The sequence below is a fragment of the Astatotilapia calliptera genome, chromosome 12 (genome assembly GCF_900246225.1).
Source record: "Astatotilapia calliptera chromosome 12, fAstCal1.2, whole genome shotgun sequence".
NCBI lineage: Eukaryota > Metazoa > Chordata > Actinopteri > Cichliformes > Cichlidae > Astatotilapia > Astatotilapia calliptera.
Window position 1 is genome coordinate 12,363,732 of NC_039313.1, and position 26,052 is coordinate 12,389,783.

General features: G+C 40.7%; 3 protein-coding genes across 21 annotated transcripts in view; 1 reads left to right on the forward strand and 2 right to left on the reverse strand.

Annotated features, from left to right (window-relative positions):
- Window positions 1–290: 290 nt before the first annotated feature.
- cdc14b (cell division cycle 14B) lies at window positions 291–11,751 on the reverse strand. 12 transcript variants are annotated; one of them, XM_026186355.1, is made up of 16 exons: window positions 11,363–11,751; window positions 10,132–10,222; window positions 9,497–9,572; window positions 8,969–9,061; window positions 8,768–8,844; window positions 7,817–7,883; window positions 7,582–7,732; window positions 7,266–7,496; window positions 7,024–7,162; window positions 6,615–6,780; window positions 6,438–6,535; window positions 2,710–2,757; window positions 2,492–2,617; window positions 1,876–2,044; window positions 895–960; window positions 291–800 (listed from the first exon to the last, which is right to left on the reverse strand). In XM_026186355.1, exons 1-15 carry the CDS (start codon window positions 11,469–11,471, stop codon window positions 937–939), a joined length of 1,665 nt encoding a protein of 554 aa, XP_026042140.1. In that variant the 5' UTR covers window positions 11,472–11,751; the 3' UTR covers window positions 291–800; window positions 895–936. The 12 variants fall into 12 exon arrangements, 10 of the variants coding, with proteins under 10 accessions (XP_026042140.1, XP_026042142.1, XP_026042141.1 ...); XM_026186357.1 differs by lacking the exon at window positions 11,363–11,751 and adding an exon at window positions 10,376–11,356; XM_026186356.1 differs by lacking the exon at window positions 895–960.
- A 116-nt stretch (window positions 11,752–11,867) lies between these two features.
- Window positions 11,868–15,617, reverse strand: prxl2c (peroxiredoxin like 2C). Of its 2 annotated transcripts, XM_026186365.1 has the most exons (6): window positions 15,209–15,616; window positions 14,838–14,906; window positions 14,618–14,671; window positions 13,441–13,546; window positions 13,217–13,351; window positions 11,868–13,112 (listed from the first exon to the last, which is right to left on the reverse strand). In XM_026186365.1, the coding sequence occupies exons 1-6, from the start codon at window positions 15,389–15,391 to the stop codon at window positions 12,982–12,984; spliced, it is 678 nt and encodes a 225-aa protein (XP_026042150.1). In that variant the 5' UTR covers window positions 15,392–15,616; the 3' UTR covers window positions 11,868–12,981. The 2 variants fall into 2 exon arrangements, with proteins under 2 accessions (XP_026042150.1, XP_026042151.1); XM_026186366.1 differs by lacking the exon at window positions 14,618–14,671 and having other exon boundaries at window positions 15,209–15,617.
- A 1,667-nt stretch (window positions 15,618–17,284) lies between these two features.
- The window catches only part of fbxl17 (F-box and leucine-rich repeat protein 17), a 229,428-nt gene continuing 220,660 nt past the window's right edge, over window positions 17,285–26,052 (forward strand). For 6 of the 7 annotated variants that reach the window (XR_003273996.1, XM_026186347.1, XM_026186351.1 and 3 more), the window contains exons 1-6: window positions 17,610–17,938; window positions 19,724–20,220; window positions 20,452–20,811; window positions 20,934–21,056; window positions 21,154–21,411; window positions 22,445–22,576. Coding sequence is in view for 6 of the 7 variants with exons in the window: in XM_026186347.1 (XP_026042132.1) it covers window positions 19,744–20,220; window positions 20,452–20,811; window positions 20,934–21,056; window positions 21,154–21,411; window positions 22,445–22,576 (1,350 nt within the window). In the remaining variant the exon portion in view is untranslated. Of the gene's footprint in view, window positions 17,360–17,609; window positions 17,939–19,723; window positions 20,221–20,451; window positions 20,812–20,933; window positions 21,057–21,153; window positions 21,412–22,444; window positions 22,577–26,052 lie in introns of those variants that run through there. The other variant, XM_026186348.1, reaches the window with a different exon arrangement.

The following is a 26,052-nucleotide window of genomic DNA, read 5'->3' on the forward strand; positions in this document are numbered from 1 at the left end:
AAAAGCTTCACAAGTAAGAGACATCAGATATTCAATAGAGGTACAAATGCACATGTCGCCTTGTAATCGGAAGGTTGAGAGTTCGAGCCCCGGCTTGGACAGTCTCTGTCGTTGTCCTTGGGCAAGACACTTCACCCGTTGCCTACTGGTGGTGGTCAGAGGGCCCGGTGGCGCCAGTGTCCGGCAGCCTCGCCTCTGTCAGTGCGCCCCAGGGTGGCTGTGGCTACAATGTAGCTTGCCATCACCAGTGTGTGAATGGGTGGATGACTGAATGTGTAAAGCGCTTTGGGGTCCTTAGGGACTAGAAAAGCGCTATACAAATACAGGCCATTTACCATTTTGTGATGGAATTACTGCCAATAGACTTAACTATGTCCATGGCAAACACACAATGCAAGGCCCAAGATCAGGGACTCGGGACAAATTAAAGGCCAATTCTATCAAATACTTCCCACCATGAACCCTTATCAGAATAAGTTCTGCACAGTGCTCATTTTGGAGGAAAACTCCTGGATCCACACATTCATACAATGATTCGATCTGATGCTGCTACTGCATGCTTCAGTTAAGTAGAAACAACCAGGCAATGATTAAAACTAGCAGTTCAGTTCATGATTCTATGTTTAAAAAGAGTCCTATGGATAAAATGGCTTGTAATCATAAAATTTTGAATGAAGTATTTGTGGTGTTTCTGTAACGTCTCTTCTCCCCACGTCAGCTGTATAGAAGGTAATGTATCAGATTTTCCAGATCCACAGGCTCACCGCAGTAGAGGAGCTCTAGGTTTGGGTATGGAGTGACTACAAAGAAGAAGGGGGAAAAATAGAGTTATTTAAGATTAAATCATTACAATACTAGAGTAAATGCAAGACAGAAAAGTGAAGCGGTAGATACCATAGCCTGGAAAACCTAATGGATTGCAAAGAGCTGCGAGCTTTACATCCTCTGGAGACGGTACGTCTGTTGCATATATGAAACGTAAAAGGAGGAAAAGAAGGGAGGTGAACATTAAAGATTGGCTCAAGAAAAGAATGCACACATGGCTACAGAGTGGTAACAACAGGCCAAAGGCAGAGTGAAGTGAGGCGCACAAAGTCTAGAGAAGCTATAGCCAGCCATACTCTCAAACAAACTGTTCTCAGAGAACATGCAGGGAAAATGTTTGAATGAAGCAGCAGGGGGATTGTGCCAAGTGGAATTTAATTTGGCATCCTGATAGTGGTACATATGCACCATCAGATTTACTACATGTTAGACCTGGACAATATCCAGTTATATATAAAGGTTAGTTCATCTGAGTAAAGAATCTGAGCTGGGTTGCACCTTCATCAAATTCATAAAACAATATTTATTAATAGTATTTAGTTTCTCTATGTAAACCTCATTAGCCTTCTGTCATGATGAAAAAAATGCAAATTTCTCTACACTGAAAGGATCTGCAGTACCATTTTGTTTTACTTAATGCTTAAATTAACTGAATAATTAAATTCAATGAAAGTATTCACCTGTTTATAATTAATCCATTCCTTCATTTAAAAAAATGCAATCAAATGCTTCCACTTTTACCTAAACTGTAAGATCTTAACTGTTGTTGGTGGAAACAGTCTTTTTTTTTTTAAGAAACATTTTTTGAATGAATCACAGGTTTTGTTTCAGTAGGCGATGCAGCCCAGCCTAGGAACATCATGTGATTATGGCACAACCCCTTTTTTTGAAAACTGAAGTGAAACGACGTGTATTCCAAGCCTCTGAAATTTTTGCTGAATTTGCACAGGCACTAAAGATCATATCTCTTTTTGCATATTGCAATTTTTGGCTCCTGTGCAAATGCAGTCCAAATCTCCACTTGGCTTGTGAAGATCTAAGGAAGCTTGCCTGTAGATGGACCTGTCCCATGCTTAAGCTGATGGGAGAGCCTAAGTTGGTTGTGACACTGGCTGTCTGTCTATGGCTGTCACATGGTTCACAACACATTGGGTCTTTGCCACCAGCCACGACATGCAAGTTGCCTAGGGACCTGACCAGTCTGGTGTTGCACAGGGAGCTGGTAGAGAAAAGGGAAGCTGTTAATGTACTCAGCAAGCACTCATGAGTGGCTATAGCCTCTCTATTTTTGGTTTTTTTTTTTCAGTTTCAATGGTACATAGAGGAATTAAAATACAAAGCATGTATTATTATTACAACAGTACAATTTCACATGTAATGACTGAAGTTAAAAATACAACCTACAGACTGCTTTAAACACGCATTATTTATAATGGCCAGCAGGGGGCAACTAGGTAAACACTTTCATATTGAATATACATGATGTCCTATCTGCAGATTATGGGTGATGTCAAATTGCAGCTGCAGCAATGTTTTCTGTCTAGTCTATGATCCAAACTGAAACATTGTTGACCTTTGTGGATAATTTTAACTGTATAACGTATGTAAAGTCTATCCGGGAAAGTCAGTTCGGGCAAATAAGTGTTATTTAAATTCTTCCACTGACCTTCCTCCTGTTCCATTGGCTGGAAGGGAGGTTCTGGTCCTTTTCCTGCTGTCTGACTGGTCAGATAGAGCCAATGGGCTAACACTTGTCTTACAGCTCTGAAAACTTGCCTGCAAGATGACTCCGCTGCAGAGGAGACATATTCATTAGTCTAAGCCCTGCTTTATGTCAGTATGTGTATGTAGGTGTGCATTTTGTGTGTACATTGTACACTTTACCTCAGGGACTGTGATGAGGATCTGGTGTGCATCTTATTCTCCTCTTGTCTGTGAAGACAAAGTAACATAGCAGTAAAAAATGTGAAACTTCATATGTATATGTAATGAACTACACTTCAGAGTGGATAGCAGGGGAAAGGTTTGCATGGTAATGAGAAAAAATGTTTTGTTTTTAATGTGACAGTTTTAGCCGTGTGAACAGAATATTATTGCATTCAGCAGCCAGGTAGGATTAGTAGAGCTAAGTTAAAGCGAGGAGGTGGCACTAAAACTTAAAGAGAGTCTTGATCTGTCTTAGTCATTTCCATCAGCAGCTCTTAATTGTCTGCCAATTTAACAGTTGGGAATAAGTCAACACAATAACCAGCAAAGCATGATGTGTAAAGGTGACGGGGTGATGGGAATGTTTATGGTACAAATCATCATGTACAAAAAATGCTGACAAGGTCAAGGCAGTAGCCTTTGATGTTTTAGATTTTTAAAAACTGGCTCTGCTCATTAGCTTTGACTTTACAGTATTTGCAGAAAGAATATAGGAACAGTAAGATGATTTTGAACAAATTTCTGATTCGGGTTGGGAATTAAAAAGAGACTGGGGGCTCACTTACAGCATTCTCAGTTAGAGCTCCAGAAGGAGGGGCAGGGCAGGTTTTGGGGGGGCTGACGGGCAGTAGAACTCATTGAAATCCTAACCCGTCTATACAGAAATGCAGGATGGAAGAAGGGAAGCCATACACAATCCACCACAGGGCAAGGCTACACAGGGAGGAGAGCAGCATGGCTACCAGCCATCTGAAAGGAGGACAAATCCAACAACAAGAGCAAATGGAAAAAAAGGGGGGAAAAAGGAAGGAGAGACAAGAGACGTCTGGGCAGGACATAAAGCCTCTGATGTTGTGCTTTTCCACTGGGACTGGATTAGATGAATCACCTTTTGTAGAGCCTTTCATCCAACAGTGCCAAACAGCATATTTTTGTTCATCACTTGCTCTGTTGTATAAGCAGTCAGCCATAAAGAACCCAACTAATGTAGGAAGTTTAAAGTAGGTTAACTTACTTGAGGAAAAAAACAACAACTTTATTTTACTTAAGTTCTACATATTTATAATAAATATAGGAGTGAGTTTTTTTGTATCGTAAGCTCCTCAAAAGTACTTGAAAATAAAACACGATTCTAGGAAAAAAAAGAACCCCAGGCAGCATTTACAGACATTAAATAGATAACAGTATCCCTGGTACTGAAATTGTAGTGATTGATATAAGCCTGCCAATGAAGGAGATGGGCTCTGTTTAACAGAAACATCTAAAAATAGTCAGATCCTACAAGAATTAAGCACCCATTTCTAAACTCTGTCCCACACTTTTAATAGAAGCTAACAGAGATGGACTCCTGCAAGAGTAAACAAAGCTCAGATGGTATGCATACACTGATCCAGTCACAAGAGCAATGGAAAAACAACAGGCAACTGACAATGATCCCAGCCCAGCATTAAGTACATGTTAGACACAAACACAGAGGCATGTGCATGCGTGCATGTCCAAGGGTTTCATGCCTGTTGCCATGCGTGAAGAGGCAGAAAAGTGAAGAAGTTCTGACAGTCATCGTTCTAATCGTCCCTGGAGTTTAACATGCATATTGGTGTTGCATAATAAACCAAACAGTGGAGCCAGATGGTGATGCTCAGCTGGAAATGGAGCATTAGATGTGTAGCAATGCATTCCCTGCAGCAGCATATGGCCTGTAGTGCAAGCAAATCTCCCTTCAGCCTCAACTCTCTGTTTTCGTGCAACTACCTAGCCCATAGCCCCTAGCCCACAATGTTTTTCTAATGCTTTATGTGATGACGAGGATCTGGAGGATTTTACTATCCAAATAACAGAATTTAAAGACACTAATTAAACTCACAAAACACTCGAAATCATAGCTTAGTCCAGTACCAAAGAACTACTGCCAATTTACACCTAAACATTAATGAATCAGCTGGCAAATTCACTACTTTACCAAGCAATGAGGAATTACGTACTGCAGATGAGAACAAGGTCAAAGCTTCCCTGATTCAGACTTTATCTTGATGTGAGCCAAGTCAGTCGTGCAAGCAAAGCAATAAAACATTGAATTCAACTAATCCCGATCTTATTTAAAACCGTGATTGGTTGAATAATTGGTGCTGTTAACTTGAGAGCTTTTATTGTGACTCAGAGGATACCACAGATATGCCTTGATATCAAAGCAGAACAGCTCGGTGTGTCCATGAGGCAGATAATGAAAGGCGTGTAAATGTAATGCATCCACTAAGTGCATAACCTCTTCACACCAGTCATCAAAAGAAAAGAAAAGGAAGAGAGAGAAAAAAAAAAAAAGGACAACTTCAAATCTGTCACACCATTCGCTGGCTTACCAATATATATTTTTTTAAACAGGAAGAGGATGTCGGCTAGAAAGGAACTGACGTGCACTTACCTCCAACGTACAAAACCTCACATCCTCTCTCTGTTTTTCCTCTCCCCAACTCTTTCTCTGCCTCTCTCTGCTATCTTTTGAACGGCAGGCAACACATCGGCCACACCGTGCCCATGAGGCTGCAGCAGAACACTACCACCTGCCTGACATGGGACAACAAAAGCCAAAGCCATATGGGTACATTGGCAGAGGCCGGTCAACCATACTCTGCCATACTGACCAACCTTCCACAGCTTTGAATTATATGGACACAAATGATGTGGACTTGGGCAGAAAAACAACAATAGAGGAAATTTTAATAATCTTTTAATGACGTTGTTGTTCAGTAGAGGGTTAGGTTTTGCACTTTAGCACCCCCCACTGGCATAGAGCGGGAAGCTCACGTCATAGTTGTCCAAATACGGCTGATCGTTTCTTTTTTTCTTTCTTTCTTCTTTTTTCAAAGAATTAGAAAAGCTAATCAATATTTGTTGTCTCAGCTACAAAGTTTATCTATAGAAAAACTTTCTGTTGACTTGAATGAGTGACCTAGTTACACTGATTTCATGATAACCTAGTGACAGATAAGCTTTATATTGACTTGGCTTACATATGCTTTTGTCCAAACTGAACTTTTTTAAGCTTCTGACCAAAGAACACAGCTTACACACCATCAGCACTTTAGCAAAAGATTTTCATAGAGCTATCATCTTTAGCTTCCACATTGTTCATGCCTTTCTAAATTCAACCCACAAAACAGTTTTTCCTGGAAAAGTGTATATCAGATAACTAAAATCCAACCCTGCAAACAACTGTGTCACTTTGAGCCTAAGTATCTGGGCTACCACTTTCTCATCTTATTGTTTATCCTCACTGATTACACATGGTAATAGGATGACTTTATTATACTCTATCCGTATGAGATGAAATTTGAAAAAAGAAACATGGTTATTAAAATAATGCAGATATTCCAAATGGTTTAAAGTACAGTATTAGGATGAAATTGTATGGCATGGTTAAATGAGGGCAGCCCTGCCAAATCCTCAAACCCGACTCCCAAAGCGGACTACCTGGAAGAAGTTACTGAGGAAGACAGAAAGCTTACCCAACGAAATGATAAATGTAACCAAAGAAATCCTACATGGTCACTTCCTGGTCATCTTTTTTATGCTTTGAAAAACACTACTGTATACATGTAATGATCCAAGGGACTGATTCGCTCATTTTACTGTACTACAGCACAATGGTGTGATGCATGATGAGGCTTGCAGGCTGCCTGGATACTTACGATAGTGAACCCGAAGATGATCTGGCCTGCCTCTTGCTCTTAAGAGCTCGTAATTTATCACCCTGTGTTAGGCCATTTCTCTCCTCTTCATCATTGTACTGCAAAAAAAAAAGAGAAAAACAATGAGCAGAATGAATTATTAGAATGAAAGACTTAAGACTTTAGTTTCAAACTCACCATTTCCATCTCTTCTTTCTTGGATCCTCTGTTCTTGTTGCTCCCATTGATGGTTATGTCATCCACTCCAGATAGGATCCTGGTTACAGCCATCTTACCATTCTCACGTTCATTCAGCATCTTCTCGCGGAAAACATCTCCTTCTGCCCACAGACTGTTCTGCTTCCTGATACACAAACCACACAATGATTTTCTTGCCAAACCAAAAATCACATGACTTTAAGATTTTTCATCATCTAATAATTTGTTGCCTGAAACAGTGTTGTTTCAAACCACAGCTATAAAACTTAAACTGTGGTTAATTTATCTAGTTTAATCTCAGATATGTATCAATACAAAATACTTTGAAAGTATTTAAAGATTTTTTAAAATGTGACATTTTGAAAGTCCTGCTCTAGTGAACACTTACTCTTCAACAAAGTTCTGCTGAGGTCCAATGATGGACCCTGGTCGGCAGATCCGTATCCAAGCGATGGCCTCTGCTGCAGTTAGGCGGTAATGTTTCATCATATAGCAGGCAATCAGAGTACCAGTCCTTCCTAGCCCAGCTAAAACAAAAGAAAAGTAGTGTGCATTGAAATTGTGCCGTAAACAGGAAACCGAGCAAGGTTTATGTAGCTACAAGTACGTCTTGCACCAAAAAAAACCTACCTTTACAGTGGACTGCAATGGCTCCTTCAGCGTTCTCACAGATGTTGAGAAACGTCCTAACAATAGAATCATTCGGTGTGCTTCCATCCACAAAGAAGAGGTCCTGATGTTCAAACCCAGAGTCTGTAAAACGTCGGGCATCATACATCTTCTTGTTGAGTCTGATGATGGTAGTGATGTTGTGCTTCCTGAAGTATGGGATGTAGGCCTCAGGAGCGTGCAAAGGGTACCCTAAAATAAGAAAGGAAAACATTCTTGTGAGTTCAGGATGTGTTAAAATGTGGTGAGACATAGTCCTGTAATGTACTTTAATTACCATTCTCTATTTTGCTTTTTGGATGCGGCCCACTGAATGCAAGGAACTTTCCTGGAATGATCCAGTTCAAGTCTCCATTTTCTGCTCTCTCATAGTGCTCATATTCTTCCACATCAAAGTTAGAGAAGTCGAGCCAGCCATAATGCAAAGCCTAGCGGAGCGTTGAATTGAAAGTCATTTTGTTAGGGTGTGTTAATACAACAAAGAAAAGGAATTCATTCTTTAAATGACATACTTTGTGCACACCACGAAGACAGTCTAGGATGTTCAGATTGTACATGCAGGTTCCAAATGAAGCATCTCTGTAAAATATAAAACATATTTAAGGTTCTGCACAACATACATGGGATTTCATATTCATTTAAACACTGAATATGATATCACTTCTTCTTATTCTGAACTCTTTCTCTCTTTCCCTCTCAAAAAGCATGTGTGACCCCTCCTCTTAAAGGTCCCTGTCATAATTCTGATGAGCCACAGTAGCATTGTGCTTTAATCTTGTGTTGTAGTTGGGGCTAAACAGTGCTCCAATATTTAATTTGCTGTGCAATTTCATTGAGGTATGTTAAAGTGGACCTATTATGATTTCAAATTTTCTGTTAAACACATGTTGTTACAATGGTGGATGCTTATATTAAACAATGTCTGCAGGAAACCTATGTGAATTTAAGCTTCTGACTGCTCTATAACCTTGGTTTCCAATATGTTTTACTTCTTTTTGGATAGTTATAATGATATGATAACATGCTTTTGAGGTAAGCCAATCAGAAGAAATTTAGCTCAAAGGCAGAGCTAAAATGAGCTAAATTTTTTTACAAGCTTGCACCAATGTCCGCTATTTATAACTAAGTGTTATTTTAATTTGTGAATGGTGCAGAGAAACTCTAGTAAAGTCCAGTAAGAGAAACCTGGAACTGGAAATTTAGCTTAATAGGTCCCCTTTAAGAAAAAACAATAACTAGAATAGAAATTAATCTATTATCATTTTCCTTTAATCAGTATAGTTTAACCCTCCCACCCAGCTCCTCTTATCACTTAACAGTCTCCTTGATTAATGAAGAGAGGCTGAAACCAGAAACTTATACTTTCAGTCAGAGACACTTGAAAATCAAATTAAAATGCGAATGGCAGTTAAAACTGTTATTATTAAATTAGTCTGAGTAAAAATTGTGTTGCAAACTGTTACCTGAATGGAATATATGATGAATTTCTTGACATCAGCAGACTGTAGGCCTCCTCTGGCAACATATTTAGATGCATTACCTATAAATACAAATGTGCAATCAGCAAATGCCATATGTATTACATGCTAATATAATTTCTGTTACATTAGGCACAGCACAAGTCCATAAGTTATTTGTAATACACATGTTTGCAAACAACTTACTGCATATGAGCCTATTAGATAGGCAGCATTGGCTTGCTTCTTCTGATCTCCACATGTATAAAATATGATCTTCTTCCTTGAGAGTGTAATGGACTGCACAAATACATTAACAACATGAAATTACAGGTGATTCTTTATTTATTTGAGTGACAAAAAAAAATGATTACCTGTATAACTGAAAAGTTATTCATTAGGTCTACCAAGGATCAACAAGCAAAGATATCTTAAATTGAAAAGGCTGGACAACCATCAATAAATCAATCATGCACAGGAGCTCAGCTGCCCCAGCCTGTGATCAGCATCTTTTCCAGCTCACATGCAAATACACGTAAACTGTCTCAGCACAAAGCAATAACGCAAACATGTTTGCACTATTAGGTACATAGATTAAACAATAAGACAGCTGACTGTATTACATAAAAGCCCAAACACTACTTTACTTTGTTTACCTACTGTAGGTATAAAAAGCTATTGATTGACCCCCCCCCCTTACAGGAACTGCAAATTAAGAGCATCAGTTTACTTTACCTTGAGCTTCTTTGTCAGCTTGCAGCAGAAGCGATAAAACATGGCCAGGTTAAGGGGACCAAAGTCCGCATAGAAGCTAAGAGAGGGAGAGAGAGAAAGCAGAGAACAAAGAGTGTGTCAGTGGCTATTTATGCAGCCAGCTATCATCTCTAGGGAAGTTTCACTAGACAGAATCGGCTACCCAAGATTCACACTGTAAAAACACTGACAGAGTAAAGGCTATATTTAGAAACATCATGGGTCAATCAGAACAGGACAAAAAGCTGCAAGCACCAGGTCTTTTTGTAACACTAGCATAAACTTTAAAAGGTCAGTCCTGTCCTAGTGAGCCATCCTTTAAAAGCCCTGATGTTGCTAAAATAGCAAGTAGTGGAACCTCTTCCACTGGCTTTGAAGTTGAATATCTTTTGCAATGCACCATGACATTGCGTAACATCACAGTAAGGGGCAAGTTATGTACACATCTACTCACACAAACCCTACTGTTAAAGATCAGCATTTGATAACATGAGGTGTGCCTATTTTATGGCACTCAGACCAAAAGGAGAGAAAGGAAGGAAGAAAGAAAGAAAGAAAGGGAACACACACGATATGGAAACTAGTAATCCAAGTAAGTGGTGAGTATGACTACTCACTTCTCATATGCCAGTTCTTCATCGATGCAGAAACAGTGTCTTTCAGCTGTGCTCTTGATCTTTTGCTGAAGTATGGCAAAATACAGTTGATCTGGAGGAACATGACAGGGGAAGAGGGAGGGGACAACATTAAAATAAAGGCAGTTACTTGTTTTTTGTCATGTAAACACATGCATGCTGCTGATTATTAAAAAAAACTGTCTTCGTCTAATACTTTTTAAAAGTATTTTTTCTCGCGACTTACCTTTGATGAACTCAATGCACACTGACGAAACATAGTCCGCGGTCATCTTGCAAACTGTTTTGAACATGACGTTTTTATACAGAAACTCACGGGGTGACTTTCTTCACTGAGACTTTCGCATGCTAGGTAAAAAAAAATAAAAATAAAACGCGAATAGTTAAGTTTAAAGTGGCAAAATGTAAATTTAAAAGGGATAAGGAAGGTTTCTTTAGTCTTTTAAAGTGGAGAAAGTCACTTGCCGAAGAGGGAAGGACGGAGAGTTTCGTGTCTAAGTGCGTACTCTGCTAAAAATGAGCTCTGCGCGACCCCTCCCCTGAGGCGGTTCTCGGGACGCTATTGGCTGCAAGAGATGCAGAGGACTACGTGATTGGTAGACAAACGCGTACGTCAGGCTCTGCCCCGCCTAGTTCAGTTTAAAGTTCTTGATATTAGACACATGATAGGCCCTGGGATCGTTGCCCAAGCGGTTGCTAGGACGATCTCTTAGCCAGTCAGATTTGTGATTTCTACTTCGACGAACCTCCCCTCTTTCAGCTCACCGAGGATGTGGGAACCAGGAAACGCCATAAAGATATGAAAATAAAACATAAATGGAACTGACAGTGGGTTGACTGTGATATTTATGACATTGATACAGCAAACCACCTCTAAGTATGCACTCGCACCTCACACCGACTTCATAAAACAAAAAGGTGCAACTCTGCCGCAATTCCCTGCTCTGAAATTAAATACCCGAGTAAAACTGCTCATTGTTGGAGGTTTCATGTGCACGGAGCTAAGGTAAATCGAGGCAAAACCCGCTGTAATAACATTAAAGGGACAGACGGTGTCGCCATGAGAGGACAAAAGCAGGGAAAAAATCAAAGACGTTCACACACAATGGTCAGTGCACGACATTTTTGGGGGGGTTTCGCCTGTAGTGCGCGCTTTCGTGCATTTGCCAACTGTGCGCAAAGTTGACCGGGTGCATTCTGCAGACCCCCTTACCTGTTATCTCAATGTAAATATCAGAGTTTGGCTCCGCCTCTGAGCTGCTGTGAGCTGCACAGCGCTTTTTCCTCGACTCGGCTCGCCTCCTTTCGCTCTTGCGCTTCATTTTTTCTCCTCAGGGCTGCTGGACATTCCCGTGCAGCAGCGACAGACACCCCTGCGCTTCACAGTGCGGCGGCTTGTCCTCGTGTTGTCGACGCGCTAATATGTCATGTCTCGCCCCCGATGGTCTGCCTGTGTCTGCGTGCTTCCAGTTACCCGTTCCAACCTCTCTGGTGGTGACGTCTGTGAACAGGGGCAGGTTTCTGCTTTCTGAATCCCCTGCAAGTGACGTATCGGGATTAGATGTCCAATGCCCACCCTTCACCGTTCAGCTGCAGCAGCTGGTGCTGTACCAATAGATAACATATTGGAAATGTAGTCCTTGATGCCAGAGTTTTTCCTATTTGAATGCAACCGTGCTCTGGCCTTGCACTGTAGAGCATATATGGCCGCCAATAAATAACAAAAAAAATGTCTTTATTTACAATATAATAAACTTTGCAGATTGCAATGGGAATGTGACAAGGTAGTAAAATCAGTGCAACAGCTGCTATTCAGTCTTATCACTACAAAACAGGCACATAATTATACCACAAAACACACTGGAATATAAGGGTTTACTGCTGTTTCAGACCACAGACTGAAAACAGAGAAAATCCTCCTGCATCAAGAACAACCATCATCAGCTCTTGACATGTGATTGGAGACACTGGACAATGCCAGTAGTGCATTTTTTAATGAAACTGTACTATTTGCAAGGCCAGTGATTCTAACCTCTCCCAGGTTTTTGGTCATTTGGTCAGGTCAGTGTCTAGCCTTGAAATAAATAACATACTTGGGAATGCTGGGACTGAAATATTTGTTACGGATAAAACTCTTCTTGCTGCAATTTGTCTATCCTCAACAGTAATGTAACTTAACAGTAGACCACTGTGGGGGGGGGGGGGGGGGGGGGGAATCAATGTAATGATGAATCCAAGTTAGAGATTTCTGTCTGTAACATAATGGTGTATTTAAGAAGACAAACAGAACATAAATATTCAGTTCTGGGAGGGTTGTCTATAGAGTTGGACAAAGAGAATGACAAATTAGACGTGTTGTCTTATTTGTCAAAGTTTTGCAAGAACTTCTTGAAAACTATATAAGACTACAAAAAAAGAGTGTTGGCTGACATTGACTTTTTCCTCCACAGTCATTGGACCTCAGCCCTGCTAAACATTTAAAGGGGACACTGCAAAGGCCAAGCATTCACTGATTTCTCAAGAAGATATTTGGAACACTTTCAGATCATGCCAGGAAAACATGCCTTATCGGTTTTTGCACAAACTTGCCGCATGCACTTTCAGTTTGAGTGATGTTATTAAAGCCAAGACAGTTGAGGGAAGAGGAGAGAGGTGTGTGTTAAGCTGATAAAGTCATTGTAATGTACTATTTGTCAATCAAGTTGAGTTCAAATGCACAACAGAAGCAACAGAAACTCATTTAGTCGTCTTAGAGTTTGAAGCTGATTGTATATACACTCCATGTGTGATTACAGCAGTGACGTGGGATGAAACTTTCAGGCAGGCACCTAACTAGATGTGAATGATTTTCGGCTTATCGCTGAAGTCAATCGTTTTCTGAGCTCCTGCAAGCTGAAGGAGCCAGTTGATGGGCATGTGGTCCAGGCGGTTCATGTCAAGATGGGAAAAATGGACTTTGGAGCCTGTAGAGAGGGAGAAAACAGTGAGTGTGAAGAAAAAAGATATAAGATATAATGCAGTGGCAACATTAACACATGACATTATATATAGAGAGAGACCAACTTACCAGGTCCTGCAATGATGGCTCCACCTTGTTGATGTAGGTCACCCTGAAAATCAAAGGCAGGACTAGTCATGGCTCTCCATATAGTCTTGATTTGGCCCATAAAAACGCCAGACTTCACATGGGGACTAGGCTGTGCTGAGTTCACAAACACAGATACAAAGACAAAGTTTCATTATCATCTCAAAATAAGCTTACTTATACACTCCAACAGTGTTTTTGCATACCAGAGTCTGTGAATGTCTCCTCTCTCTTCATCCCCAGCTTTTGGTAAATGCGCCTCTCTGGGTCCACATATATTTCATAAGGATACTCCGTGAGCAAGCAGAACGACTACATGACAGAACAAGAAGAAAGAGTACATTTGTCTGGAAAACTATAGTGCCTGCTGTGATATTTATATACACTCATCAGACACTGTAATAGGTACACCTTGCAAAAGTTAGACCTTAATTCTTTGTGGCATACATTCAACAGAGATTTTGGTTCATATTGAATTGATAGCATCACACAGTTGGTGCAGCTTTGATGGCTGCACATCCATCATGCCAAAGACGTTCTACTGGATTGCAGTAGTGGAAATTCTTATATAGTGAATAGTGAATTCTTTCTCTTGTTCCTTGAACTAGTTTTGATTATCTGAGCTTTTTGATGTGTAATCCTGCTGGAAATAGCCATCAGAAGATGCGAATACTGTAGTCAGAAAGGGATGGACGTGGTCAAGATCAATACTCGGGAAGGCTGCTGAGTTTAAAATCACACTCAATTGGTTCCAAGTGGCCCAAGGTGTACCAAGAAAATATGCCTTCCACCATTATACCACCAGCAGCCTGAACAGTTCAGAATCAATCCACACTTTCATTCTTTTTTTTACTTCAGATCCTATCATCTGAATGTAGAAGTAGAATTGGAGACTCATGAGACCAGAATGCTTTTTTTCAAACCTCTATTGCCCGATTTTGTTGAGCCTGTGCAAACTGCAGCCTCAGTTTCCTGTACTTAGCTGACAGGAGTGGCTCTAGGTGTGGTCTTTTGCATATTTTGGTTGTAACAAGTGGTTATTTCAGTTACTCGTGCCTTCTTATCAGCTCGAAGCAGTCTGGACATTCTCTTCTTACTTTTCACACAGACAACTGGTGCTCACTGGATATTTCCCCCTTTTTTTTCTCGACCATTCTCTGTAAACCTTAGAGATGGCACTGTGGCAGAATTCCAATAGAGCGGCCACATGTCAAAACCAGACTCAATTAAATCACCTTTCTTCAAAACTTCAGCGAGTTGTTTTGACCATGTCTGCATGCATAAATGCACTGAGTTGCTGCCATGTGGTTGGCTGATCAGATATTTGCTTTAACAAGCAGCTGAACAAGTGTCCAGTGGGTGTATATATAACAAAATAATTACCTTTATGTGATGATAAGCGGACTGACCTATCACGACCAGTCTAATTTCAGCATCCTGCAACAACACACATGGAATTTCGGATTTCTCATGATCAATTATTTATGTTAATACTCATCAGACCTCCTATTGCTACAACTGAGCACCTTTGCTGCCAGTGTTGCAGCTGTGCTCTTTGTTTTGACAGCCTCTAGTGCAATGGTCCTTACTAAACAGAACTTACCTCCAGTACTTCTCTGGGTATTTTTCCCAAATCATCAGCATACTCTTTACAGCTGTAGCACAAGAAATTCTGCAGGGACACATATTACATAACATGTTAAAAGTCTGTAGTGATGAGAGAGATCACTGCATTTAAAAATTCACATCTTGCGCCATAACATTTATCCCTCTGTCTTCACCTATGAAGAACGATCTCTTCATTCGTCCATTTCCAACACACCACAGGAAATTCTTGGAGCATCTGGCCAGCTACACTTAGGCTCACCTACTTTGAAGCCTATCAAGACCCAGTTAAAAACGCAACTTAAGGTAGGGTGCCTATGCGAACCCATAACTCATCAGCAAAGTTAAGCCAAATGAAGTTTTCCCTACCCGCACAAAAATTATGACCGATTTCCTGTCTTGGTATAGGGTCTTGAACGGAAGAGAAACTCCATGCCGGTCGTAAATTAAACAGTCTTCGACGTCTCTGAGATTAATATCCACAAAACAGGTCACATTTTCCTGGCTTCCTTTAGTTACTTGTCGAGTTATTGGTGAAACTACTTCAGCCATTTTTTTTTCTCAGAGGATCCAGAATTCGCAGTGCTGCTATTTTGGGAGTTGCAATTCAGCCTGGAGGAGCTGGTGCCTGGAAAATTCACGCCCATATGCTCGCTCTCTCTCTCTCTCTCTCTCTCTCTCTCTCTCCAGGAGAACGAAGAGAGACGGGGAACACATATTCATTGGTTAAACATTGGTTAATATTATCTTAATCTCCGGATTTAGTTGTATAAATAAGGCAATACAAAACAGAAACTGACCGGTGCGTCAGTGCGCGCGCGCTCTGACTTCACAATAACAGTTAGGCAACATTTATTTATATATAGCCTATTTCAGCTCAGTGAACAACATTGCCATGGATATGAGGCCATTAAAAGCTATTGTTTACAGTGTAGTCGCTCAGATGCGAGAGCAGATACTCTAGCAGAAATTCCGCAAACACTTTTCAGAATAAACATGATGGGTCTTACAGTTGTGTTTCTATGGATTCCAGCCCATTATGGAATAATGGGGAATGAAATGGCAGACAGAGCGGCGAAGGAAGCCACAAGACATGGGACAGTTGACATGGCTGTTAGTTTTGGTCAAGCTGAAGTGAAGAGTATCATAAGGCAAGAAATGAGGAGTAGTTGGCAAAAGCAGTAGGAGGAGGAAAGGAGAGGACGATGGTTGTATACAATACAAAGGGGGGTAGGAGAAATGAGAACCACTGGAAGGAGCAGGAGAGAGGAGATGGTCATAGAGATTGAGATTTGGTCATACTGGGTTGAATGCAACACTATTCTTGATTGGGAAACATAATACGGGGAAATGTGCCTTCTGTGGAGAAAAGGAAACTATAGAGCATGTGATATTGCACTGTCAGAAATATCAGGTGGAGAGGAGACAATTAAACCAAAATCTCATTACTACGAAAATAAAACTGGATCTGGTTGACCTATTGCAAAAGGATTCTGGAAGTAGGAGTTAACAGGCTTTATTTCGGGTTTTTAAAGCGGGAAGAGTGTTTGAAAGGCTTTGAGGTTTTTTGTTTGTTTGTTTGTTTGTTTGATTGTTTGTTTGTTTGTTTGTTTGTTTTGGGGGTGGGGGCGTCATTTCAGTCCACACTCCATACTAGTGGTGGCGGTAATGCACCAATCAGTTGTTTGCCAACCGCCAATAACATTTAAGAATAAGAAGAACATTGCCATGGGAATTTACAATGAAATACAGTTTGAACTTTACATCCAGATTATTATATATCTCTCTGTGTATATTAAATATATATAGAGTAGACATACTGTACAGTTCGGTACTGTAGAAAATTACATGTGCTATGTATATTGTCGTTAACAGTCTCTCATCTTGTGTTATGTTTATAAATTATAATTTTATGCCCTGATTCTCTCTCCCCAAAGTGTTTTTTTTAGCTCCTCGCAAGACCAAGTTGGCTGCAATATACTGTAGTTACTGCAGAAAACCCAGTTAAGTTACATACAACTATACATTTTATCCTATTTGTGACTTTTAAGTTTTACATTTCATACTTTAGTCTAATACTGCTTGGTGGTCTAGACTTGAAGTGTTTAATGCATGAAACGTTTAAGATACAAACAATGAGTTCATTCCGATTAACTTTGATGTATTTTGGCAGTATGTGTATATTTTATGCTTGTTTTATGTTGGATTCATTATTTTAAATTCGCATAATATACAGCGTGTGTAGACACAATATCAACTATTATGTTCACGAATAAAATCTGATTATTTGTTGGGAGTGACCAGAATGGACAGGATTAGAAATTAGTGCACCAGAGGGACTGCTCATATCCAGTGCTTGATGATTTAGAGAGGCAAGGCTGAGGTGGTTTGGACATTTGAAGAGGAGCGGTAGTGGATATACTGGACAAAAGGTGCTAAATGTGTAGCTGTCAGGGAAGAGGAAGACCAGTAAATAAAGTAACTGCAAGAATAAAGGTGTTAAGAGTAGAAATTTATAAGGTAGGTAGTGTTTTCTGTAACAACCACTGTCAGTAGATTATTTTGGGGCGGTTGTCCAGTTTTCCTATGGTTAATAAATTAAAAGTTTGTTTTTAATTTAAATGATCTTGTGGCGATACCTCCACAATCTAAACACGATACAAAATGATTCCCATACTCTATTATAATTCCACATTTGTATGCATTAGATAGCTTAATATTTAGACCCTGTGTTTTCTAAGTCAGTTTTCAAAGCTTCATTTACCTATCGTTGAAAAAAATCAATCCAGTGTTTGGTTCTTCTCTATCCCCAAAATCCTGGGAACAGGATTTTCATTGATGGCGAATTACGAATCGCCCTCGTCGGCTTCCTTCTCGCTGCCCTCTCGGTGCGGAAGTGCTGTCCTCAAGAGCAGCAGCAGCAGCAGCAGAGGTACAACCAGAGCTGCTACTGTTTTGGAAGAGCAGAACGGCGATTTAGTGGCCGTTTTTCCTAAGCCCTTGTCTCTCCTTTCGGGGCTCGTCACCGTTCATCTTGACCGTGGAGCTTAGCAGTATTATGCGAGCGCAGTGCGGAGTGTGGGAGCACCGTGTGAAGTGGTGAGAGATGATTGCTTTTGGGGCTATAGCTAACTTAGCATCTGGGGATGGAGCAGGCTAGCCTGACAGAAAACTGCGAAGCAGTCGCGTCTTTCTTTCCCTCAAAAACAGCGTTAAGTTCGTGTGAATGTTGAAGGCAAATCTGCGGCAATTCCAGGCAAACCGCAGGTGTCACGTTAAGTCTGCATTGGCTTTTCTACATGCTAAACAAATGACCACCTGTTCACTGTTTACATCTCTGTGTTTTGATTCAGCAGCCATCAACCGGTGCTGCACTGCTGCAGTTATCCGACGAGATTTTTCACGTCCTCAACAAATGTGGATCATTAAAAAACAAACAAAACAAAAACAACCCCAAACCCCCAAAACATTTTTCAAGTTATGCACAGCATCCACGCATGAATCTTTTCCATCGTAGGCAAGCACGGCTGCAAAGCTTGCTGCTCTTTGTTGTGTGCTGTGCTGAGATTTAGGTTTTACTCTTAAATTGTGAGTGTTTTTAACAAATAACATCAGTATTTCATTGCAGTACTGTGTTGTTGGGCTCTCCGGTGCTGAGTTTAATGACACATGTGGTTGCTGTCAGTCTTGTCCATCGTCGTGTCTGTTTCAGCAGAAAGGACTGTCCTGATTGTTGTTGATATACAGGATCAGGCTCAGATTTTTCTTTTCTTTTTGTGTGGAAATCTGTGCCATTATTTACACGAGCCCACCACGATCACAAATACACCCTTCCAGATTAAGTTAATCTCACTCTCCACCCCGTGTGTGTGTGTGTCAGACAACTCTAGCGTTATCTTGTAAAGTTCCCATCTTTTCTTGAGCATTCTTTCACTGCAGCTATAAAAAACAGCCTTGAAAATATTGAAGGATGGCCATTAGATTTTCCTACTAAAGGTTCATGTTGACTCTTCCTTTAGGGAAAAGAGGAACATTAAAGCAGCTAATGACAGGCTTAATAAAGTACGAAAAAAAGCCTCATTAAAAAAGGAGATAATGATAATGATAGCTGTTAGTGATCCTGCAATTTTCCCGTATTATTTTATTTATGTGGGGCAAAACATTGTTAGCAAAAAGACATTTTCTCTTAATTGATGAAATACATCTTTACTCATAAAAATGTATTAAAGTATCAGACATATATATATATATATATATATATATATATATATATATATATATAAATAAATAAAACAATGTTTTGAATAGTCATTTTAAGCAAAAGAAAGGATATCCTTTGTTCTCTTAATCATACAGGGGCTAAATAATTCACCTATGCTATGTTTATGTACTGACTACAATAAATTCGTAGTACTGAGGATGGAAACTATCAAATTCTTTTTTCATTGAATCGTTTTTTCTTCATTGCGTATTTTTTGATGCCAAGTCTTAACACTACAACTTTCATAGAATTTTCATATCATTACAAACTAGCATCTGTCGCTCTCACAACAGCCTTTTTCAGTACATCCATGAACCTCCTCTGAGGTCTTGCTCTTTTCCTCCTGCCTGGCAGCTACATATTTAACATCTTTTGTCCATTATATCCACTAACCCTGTGCTGCACATGTCCAAACCATCTCAGCCTTGCTTCTCCAACTTTGCCTCCAAACTGCTTGACTTGAGCTGACCTTCTGTTATGCTGATTTGTAATCCTGTTCATTTTGGTCACTGCCAATGAAAATATGAGCGTCTTCCACTCTGTCACCTTTAGCTCGGCCTCCTGTTAGTGCTGAAACATATATATATATTTGACCAATCCTTTTTTTTTTTTTGTTGTTCCAGAGTTTCCTTGAATCATCTATATGGGCCATCTTTTTTCGAAAAATGGTTATCGCCTGAAGAAGAGGACACGCAAATTGCATCACAGGAAGAAGAAGAAGAGGAACTGTTTTCTGCACGGGCCCTGCATGCTCTGCTTTATCGTCCACGGCAACAGCGGTGGTTTCGACGACGAGAGCGACCACTTTGAGGCCAACGGGTGTCGACACAACAGCATCACGGGAATCAGCGTCCCAGGTGTTGGCGGAGTCGGCATCGGAGCGTCAGCTGCCACGAAGCTTGCGGAGCGATACGCGACCCTCGCATCTCCGGAGGATTGCTCCAAGTTCTTGTTGTCACCGAGAGAACTTGCTATCTGGGAGGGCCAGGGGAGGAGCCTTTTGTCAGCTGTTCCTGCCAAACTAATTCCACCACCGGCCCTCTTCCGAACCGCTGGTGTGTCTGTGACTGTGCCCATACCTGTGCCTGTGCCTGGCTGCACCAGCGATTACACAGAGATGGTAGGCATCCGGTTCGGAGCATTAATTCCTAATTAATATAGGCTTTTTATAATTTTCAAATAACTGTATTGCATATTTATTTACATTTAACAGCATGAATTTCTTTCTGTAATTGTAACTAAATTTGCCTGAAAATCTGATTCCAAGTGACCTGTCTGTGTGTGTGTGTGTGTGTGTGTGTGTGTGTGTGTGTGTGTGTGTGTGTGTGTGTGTGTGTGTGTCCGATTGCAGGTGTGTAAGAGGAAGTGCTCAGAGGTGCAAAGGTGCACCCCTTGTAAGCAGCCGCGCTGTGCCTTCGCTGCTCCTGATGGAGGGCTGGAGAATGGAGGTGGGGGGGAGGTGGCCTCGAACTCTGAAACGGGCCATTGCCACCTTCCCCTTTGCCCGCTTCCCTCCTCCTCTTCCTCCTCCGCTTCCTCTTCTTCCTCACCTGCTGATGGCTGCTGTGGGTTGGGTCTTCACGCCGATTTGCCCCACAGTTCTGACTCGTCCCCGCCCTGCGCACATAACTATGACGACTGCCAGGCAAGAAGTTCTGAAGCTGCTGATCACTTGAGTATCAATCATCTGCCTTCCTCCATCCTTCTTAAGGTCAGAAGAAGTTTTTTATTTAATGTTTTCATATGGTTTGGTGCAGACAAAGACACTGGAAAACTGAATTGTTGTCTGATGGCTTTTAAGGGACTGAAAACACCCTTTTTTTCCCCTCACAGGTGCTGTCTCACCTGACAGTAAAGGAGCGCTGTCTTTGTGCCTCTCTGGTTTGTAAGTACTGGAGGGACCTCTGCTTGGACTTCCAGTTCTGGAAGCAAATCGACCTCAGTGGCCTACAACAAGTAAGAGACACAGTTGTCTACAAAAAAGTCAGAAAGAACAGGAAACTTTGATTTCTGTGCTGATTATTATGTCTTTTTATGTTATCTTGCTCTGCAGGTAAATGATGATCTTCTGGTGAAAATAGCTTCTCGGAGGCAGAATGTGACCGAGATTAACATCTCGGATTGCAGGGCGGTCCATGACCACGGCGTGTCCTCCCTGGCTTCACAGTGTCCTGGCTTGCAGAAATATACCGCCTACCGCTGCAAGCAGCTGGGTGACATTTCTTTGTGTGCTTTGGCTACACACTGCCCTCTTCTGGTGAAGGTGCATGTGGGCAACCAGGACAAACTGACAGATGCAGCATTGAAAAAGGTGTGGATTCAGAACTGGGGTTGACACACAATGGGCCTCATTCACTTATGTGCATATACATGTTCTTGTCCTGATCGGTACAAATGCAAAATTACAGTCATATTTATGATACGTGGGAACGAGCCAGTTGTGTTCTTACCACCGTGTATATGTTAGCGCTGCAATCAGCATACTGCCGCGTGCCCGTTCTTAATTTAACACATTTATTGAAAAAAAGAAAGAAAGAGAGATGCTAAAAACAGTTTCATTTTAGAAAAACACTGTCGTTCAAGTGAAAAGAAACAATTTGACATCAAACTTGAAACGGAAAAAAAAGACAACCAGAGCATAACAAAAAGAAGAAAGCAGGTGGAGGACAAGGATCTGTCAGCCCAAGACGAGTAACTCAGCGACAGCAATTATTCTCCAGCATCTGTGGGATAGTGCCAAGAAATTAGACTTTAACTGATGACATCCAACAAGAAAGGAAGCCATCTTTAAGAGAGAGATAAGATGAGATAATGTCTATTAGAATATGTTTTTTAAAAAAAGCTTAAAACCTGTGCCTTTTTATACTCGGTGTTTTCCTTTCTTGGCTTGTAATCTCAGAGTTTATTGTGTATTTTATTCAAATTCTGAGCGCTTTTGTTCTTAAGCGGTTTTGAAAAAATAATCACTAAAAAGAAACTTATAGTCATCAGCAGCATTAGTATTAATATTAAGTTTAAAAATGTGTGTTTACATTTTCAAGACAGCCAAACCTTCATCATTTCGTCACGTGTGCATGTTCAGAGGATCGTAGAGTGCAAACAAATTCAGGAAAGAAAATAATGGGCACTCACAGATTTGGGTTTGGAGCGTTCTTTCGCTTGGTTTATTTGCAGATTTGTGTACATATTGTTTGCGAACGAGATCCAGTAGATATGAACCCCTAGTTTAAATAAAAAGCAAACACATACACCAGTCATATCAGCTTAGTGAAGATTTTGAGCAATATCTTCTTTACTTCTCTGTTTTGTTTTGTTTTGTTTTATTTATTTATTTTTTACCTCAGCTGGGGGAGCACTGCAGTGAGCTGAAAGACATCCACTTGGGTCAGTGCTACGGTATCTCAGATGACGGCATCATGGCCTTGGCGAGAGGATGCCCTAAACTGCAGAGACTCTACTTGCAAGAGAACAAAATGGTCAGTTTTTACTGTTGGTTAAGGCTAAGAAGTCGTGCATTATTATAGCCCACTCAGTACGCCTTCTTCCAATAAGTACGTCAATGTCTTGAAGGTTTGCTAGACACCATCTATAATGATACACAGACTTATTCATTTCTGTCCTTCAGTATATTCCTTTTCTCACTCAAGCTTGGCTGGCAAACATTTGCAGGTGCTCCTTATCGTAGTGTTTTTTAAATACGCAGCTCAAATCTGCAAATAGCAGGGCACAATGAAAGTTTGCTGCAAGTGTCTGTCTTGTTGCTATATGGTAATCTCATCAGAGATTCTTTAAAGAAGGGAAAATATCTTTATCAGTGTGCATGATACATACACACATTATATGTTTGATAACTAACCTTTCAATCGCTTTTTGGTCTATTCTCTATAAAAGTTGATTTTGTTTTATATAATTTTTTAACTTAGTGCGACATTAGAAAGCTCAGTTGTTGTGATGCCATCTTGTCTTATTATAAAAACACCATCTGCAGTATAAAGCGACATACCTTAAACCACCACTAGATGTCGCTTTTTTCTAATTACTACAAACAGCCTTCCAGCTGCTTTCCCCTCATAGTCAGATGATTATTTGTGTAATTCTACCAGTATAGATGTGTTTTTTCTTAAACTGTATTGTTAATGTTTATGTTTAAAAAAATATTTATCTTTTAAATTATTTGGCTTGTCTGTGCCTATCCACCTGCTATCTCCATCGTTCTTGTTTCACTAATGGTTTCACCTTTTTCCCGCTACTATTTCTTTGGAGGCCATGAATAATCGTGACCTTGATGGATTGGTCTGCTTTAAGTTTTTAACAACAGCTCAGTTTGTTAAAATCCCATTCATCATCTTAATAGTATATGAAATTAGCGATTACCACTAGGTGAGAGATTAATATTGCTTCTTATAACGTTTCAGAGGACCAGTATCAATTTCAGATGGTCATTTTTCAGACGTGAAGGCGCTGAAGTTATTTTAGCTTCCTGTCATCAGGGCAGAGAGAAATGGGCTGAGCTTATATGGGAATTGTTATGTCTAGTCGCTCTGCTTGCTTGGCCTAAAATTGTCGTTAACTTTGCCAGGAGTTAAGACGACCCAGAAAGCACTTATTCTTTCTGACAGCTTAAAGGCTACCTAAGGGTCTCTGCTCCAGTCTCTCAGATATGAAGAAAACTGATTTTGTTGTTCTGTGGTAAAATGGTTTAGAATTGCAATCTTTAAGCGAGTCAGAAATATGCAGAAACACTTATTGATGCCTCTTTATGTATAATTACATTGCATATATTTTTTGATTTTTGAAGTTTCTTCAACCCTAAAGAATATAAAAGGTGTCTCAAGCTGTTGTACGCCAAAGATCTTGCTTCATACTGAAGTCTACAAGTCATGGACACACTAAAAGGTTTGAGGGCGCTTGAAAAAAGGCTTTCCTGAAAGGTTTATACAAAAAATGAAAGACTGAACTCTTGCAGAAATGTTGTGTGGGCTCAGCCCGTCTTCACTACATGAATTGATTCAGGAAAGTGCTGAGATTGGCTTTTTGGGGTTTTAGTGTGCTATAAATTGCAAAAATCATGGGAGTGTAGTGAAAGCCTCTTAAGACTACTTTGTAAAACTTCTCCTCTTCTCATGCTGGCTTCTGTTGTGTGTTAATGTGGGTGTGAGTTTCTGTCTATCCTAATCAATCACAGATGAGGATGAGCCTTTCACTCACTCTGATCTTTTCTCTCTTTCTCGTCCTCCTCCTCCAAAATGGAATAATTAAATTGCTGCAGGATGTTGCTGTGTGGTCTGTTCACTCGCCCTCTTAACTTTTTCTTTGTCATGTGCACCCACGTACATTTTTTTTCCCTTTCTGTCTTGCTTTCCTTTTTGCCATGATTGTGGTTTTACTGCCACGCTGAAGGGTTCGTTTTCTCTGTGTTAAGACCATATCAAGCTCTGGTGATGGTTCAAGACGTTTTTTGCAGGGGGGGGGGATGCGCAACATCTCTGAATAGGCTTGTGCAACTTGAAGGACTCTTTTATGTTATTTGTTTAGCAGCAGTAGTTGTAACATTGCTATAATGTACACAGTATTTTTTGCAAAATCTTGGTAGTAATATCTGGACACTTTTGTGCCATTGGTTAGATTTTTCTTAATTTTTTTTTTAAAAAAGGGGAGATGTGTAATTTCATACCCTGATTATCATACCGAAGCAGTGTGCCCTTCCCTATGATAATGACAGTTTAAAGTTGCTAATGTAATCCCGAGGATGGCTTTTACGCTCAGTAGTGTCTCCAAATTTTGTTTACGGTTGACAAACTGGAGCTTTCGCTTTCATTGCTTGTTAGCTCGGGGCCAAATCAGCCCAGGGCTATGGATAACCCTGGGCTGAGAGCGTTGTGTGAAAAGCAGGTGACTGCGGTGTGTCTGTGCCCCTCTTCTTTTGACATCCACCCTGCATTCTTTATTGGCGTTCATCCACTATTTATGCCGGAGTTGGTATTATTGCAGCAGTTGGCTTTCAAGGCTTGTTTTCATCTTCTGAAGTGTTTTCTCGCTCGCTTCCCATTCATATTCTGTTCTCTTTCAGCACCTCGAAGGGCAAAGGCTGGGAGAATAGCAAATTCCCCTTTTCCCAGACTCGCTCCAGTTTGCCGTAGGGGGGGGGAGAGGCAGCCCTGAAAGTTTAACTCTGAGTTCTGTCAGTTTTATAGACCAAGAAGTGGACAAAACAGAAGTTGCGAAAACCCCTCGTCACCCGTCTTTCCAACTTTGCTCCAGTGTACCTTTCAATTAAACACGTTATAATCTGGAAACATTTTCGCTGGAGAAGCACTTTTCCTCACTCTCTTTTTTCCCGTGTCTTTAAACGGAAAAACCCCCCCAAAACGTTATCTGCTCTCGTGTCTTGTTAAAATCAAAGCGTGTGCACTTAATTTTCCTGCAGTGTGACGGGACATTCTTCCTCTGGCTCATCTCAAAGATGCCGCGTCTGAAAATGCACTCTCTCTCCCTCTTTCCCGCGTTCCCTCTCCCCCCTCTCGCTTACGCGCACAGGCTCTGATTATTAACGGTTTTAATTAGTCCAAAATGTGGAAATGTAAGTGGAATTAGAGATGACCTAACATAGATTACCATGTGCCCTCAATTTAGTTGTAATTACCACTCTGCATGTACAATCAGAGCTTCTCTCCCTTGTTTTTTTTTCTCCTCCCCTTTTTCGTTTTTCGACAGCTTTTTTTTTTTTAGCCCTCTCTTGTGGATATTTGGGAAGGAAGAGATGTATTTGTCTGTGGGACTTTGTGAAACACTAGAAAAAGATGAACTGTCAGTGTGAATGGTGTTTCCTGGCTATAGGTCAGTGGAGGAGGGCTCATCTCCCGTTCTGATTGGCTGGCTGTCAAGCTTGTCAGTAGTTGGGTTTTCGCTGGCAGGAGGACTGACAGTGAGGCTCCACAGGTCCAATCAAACA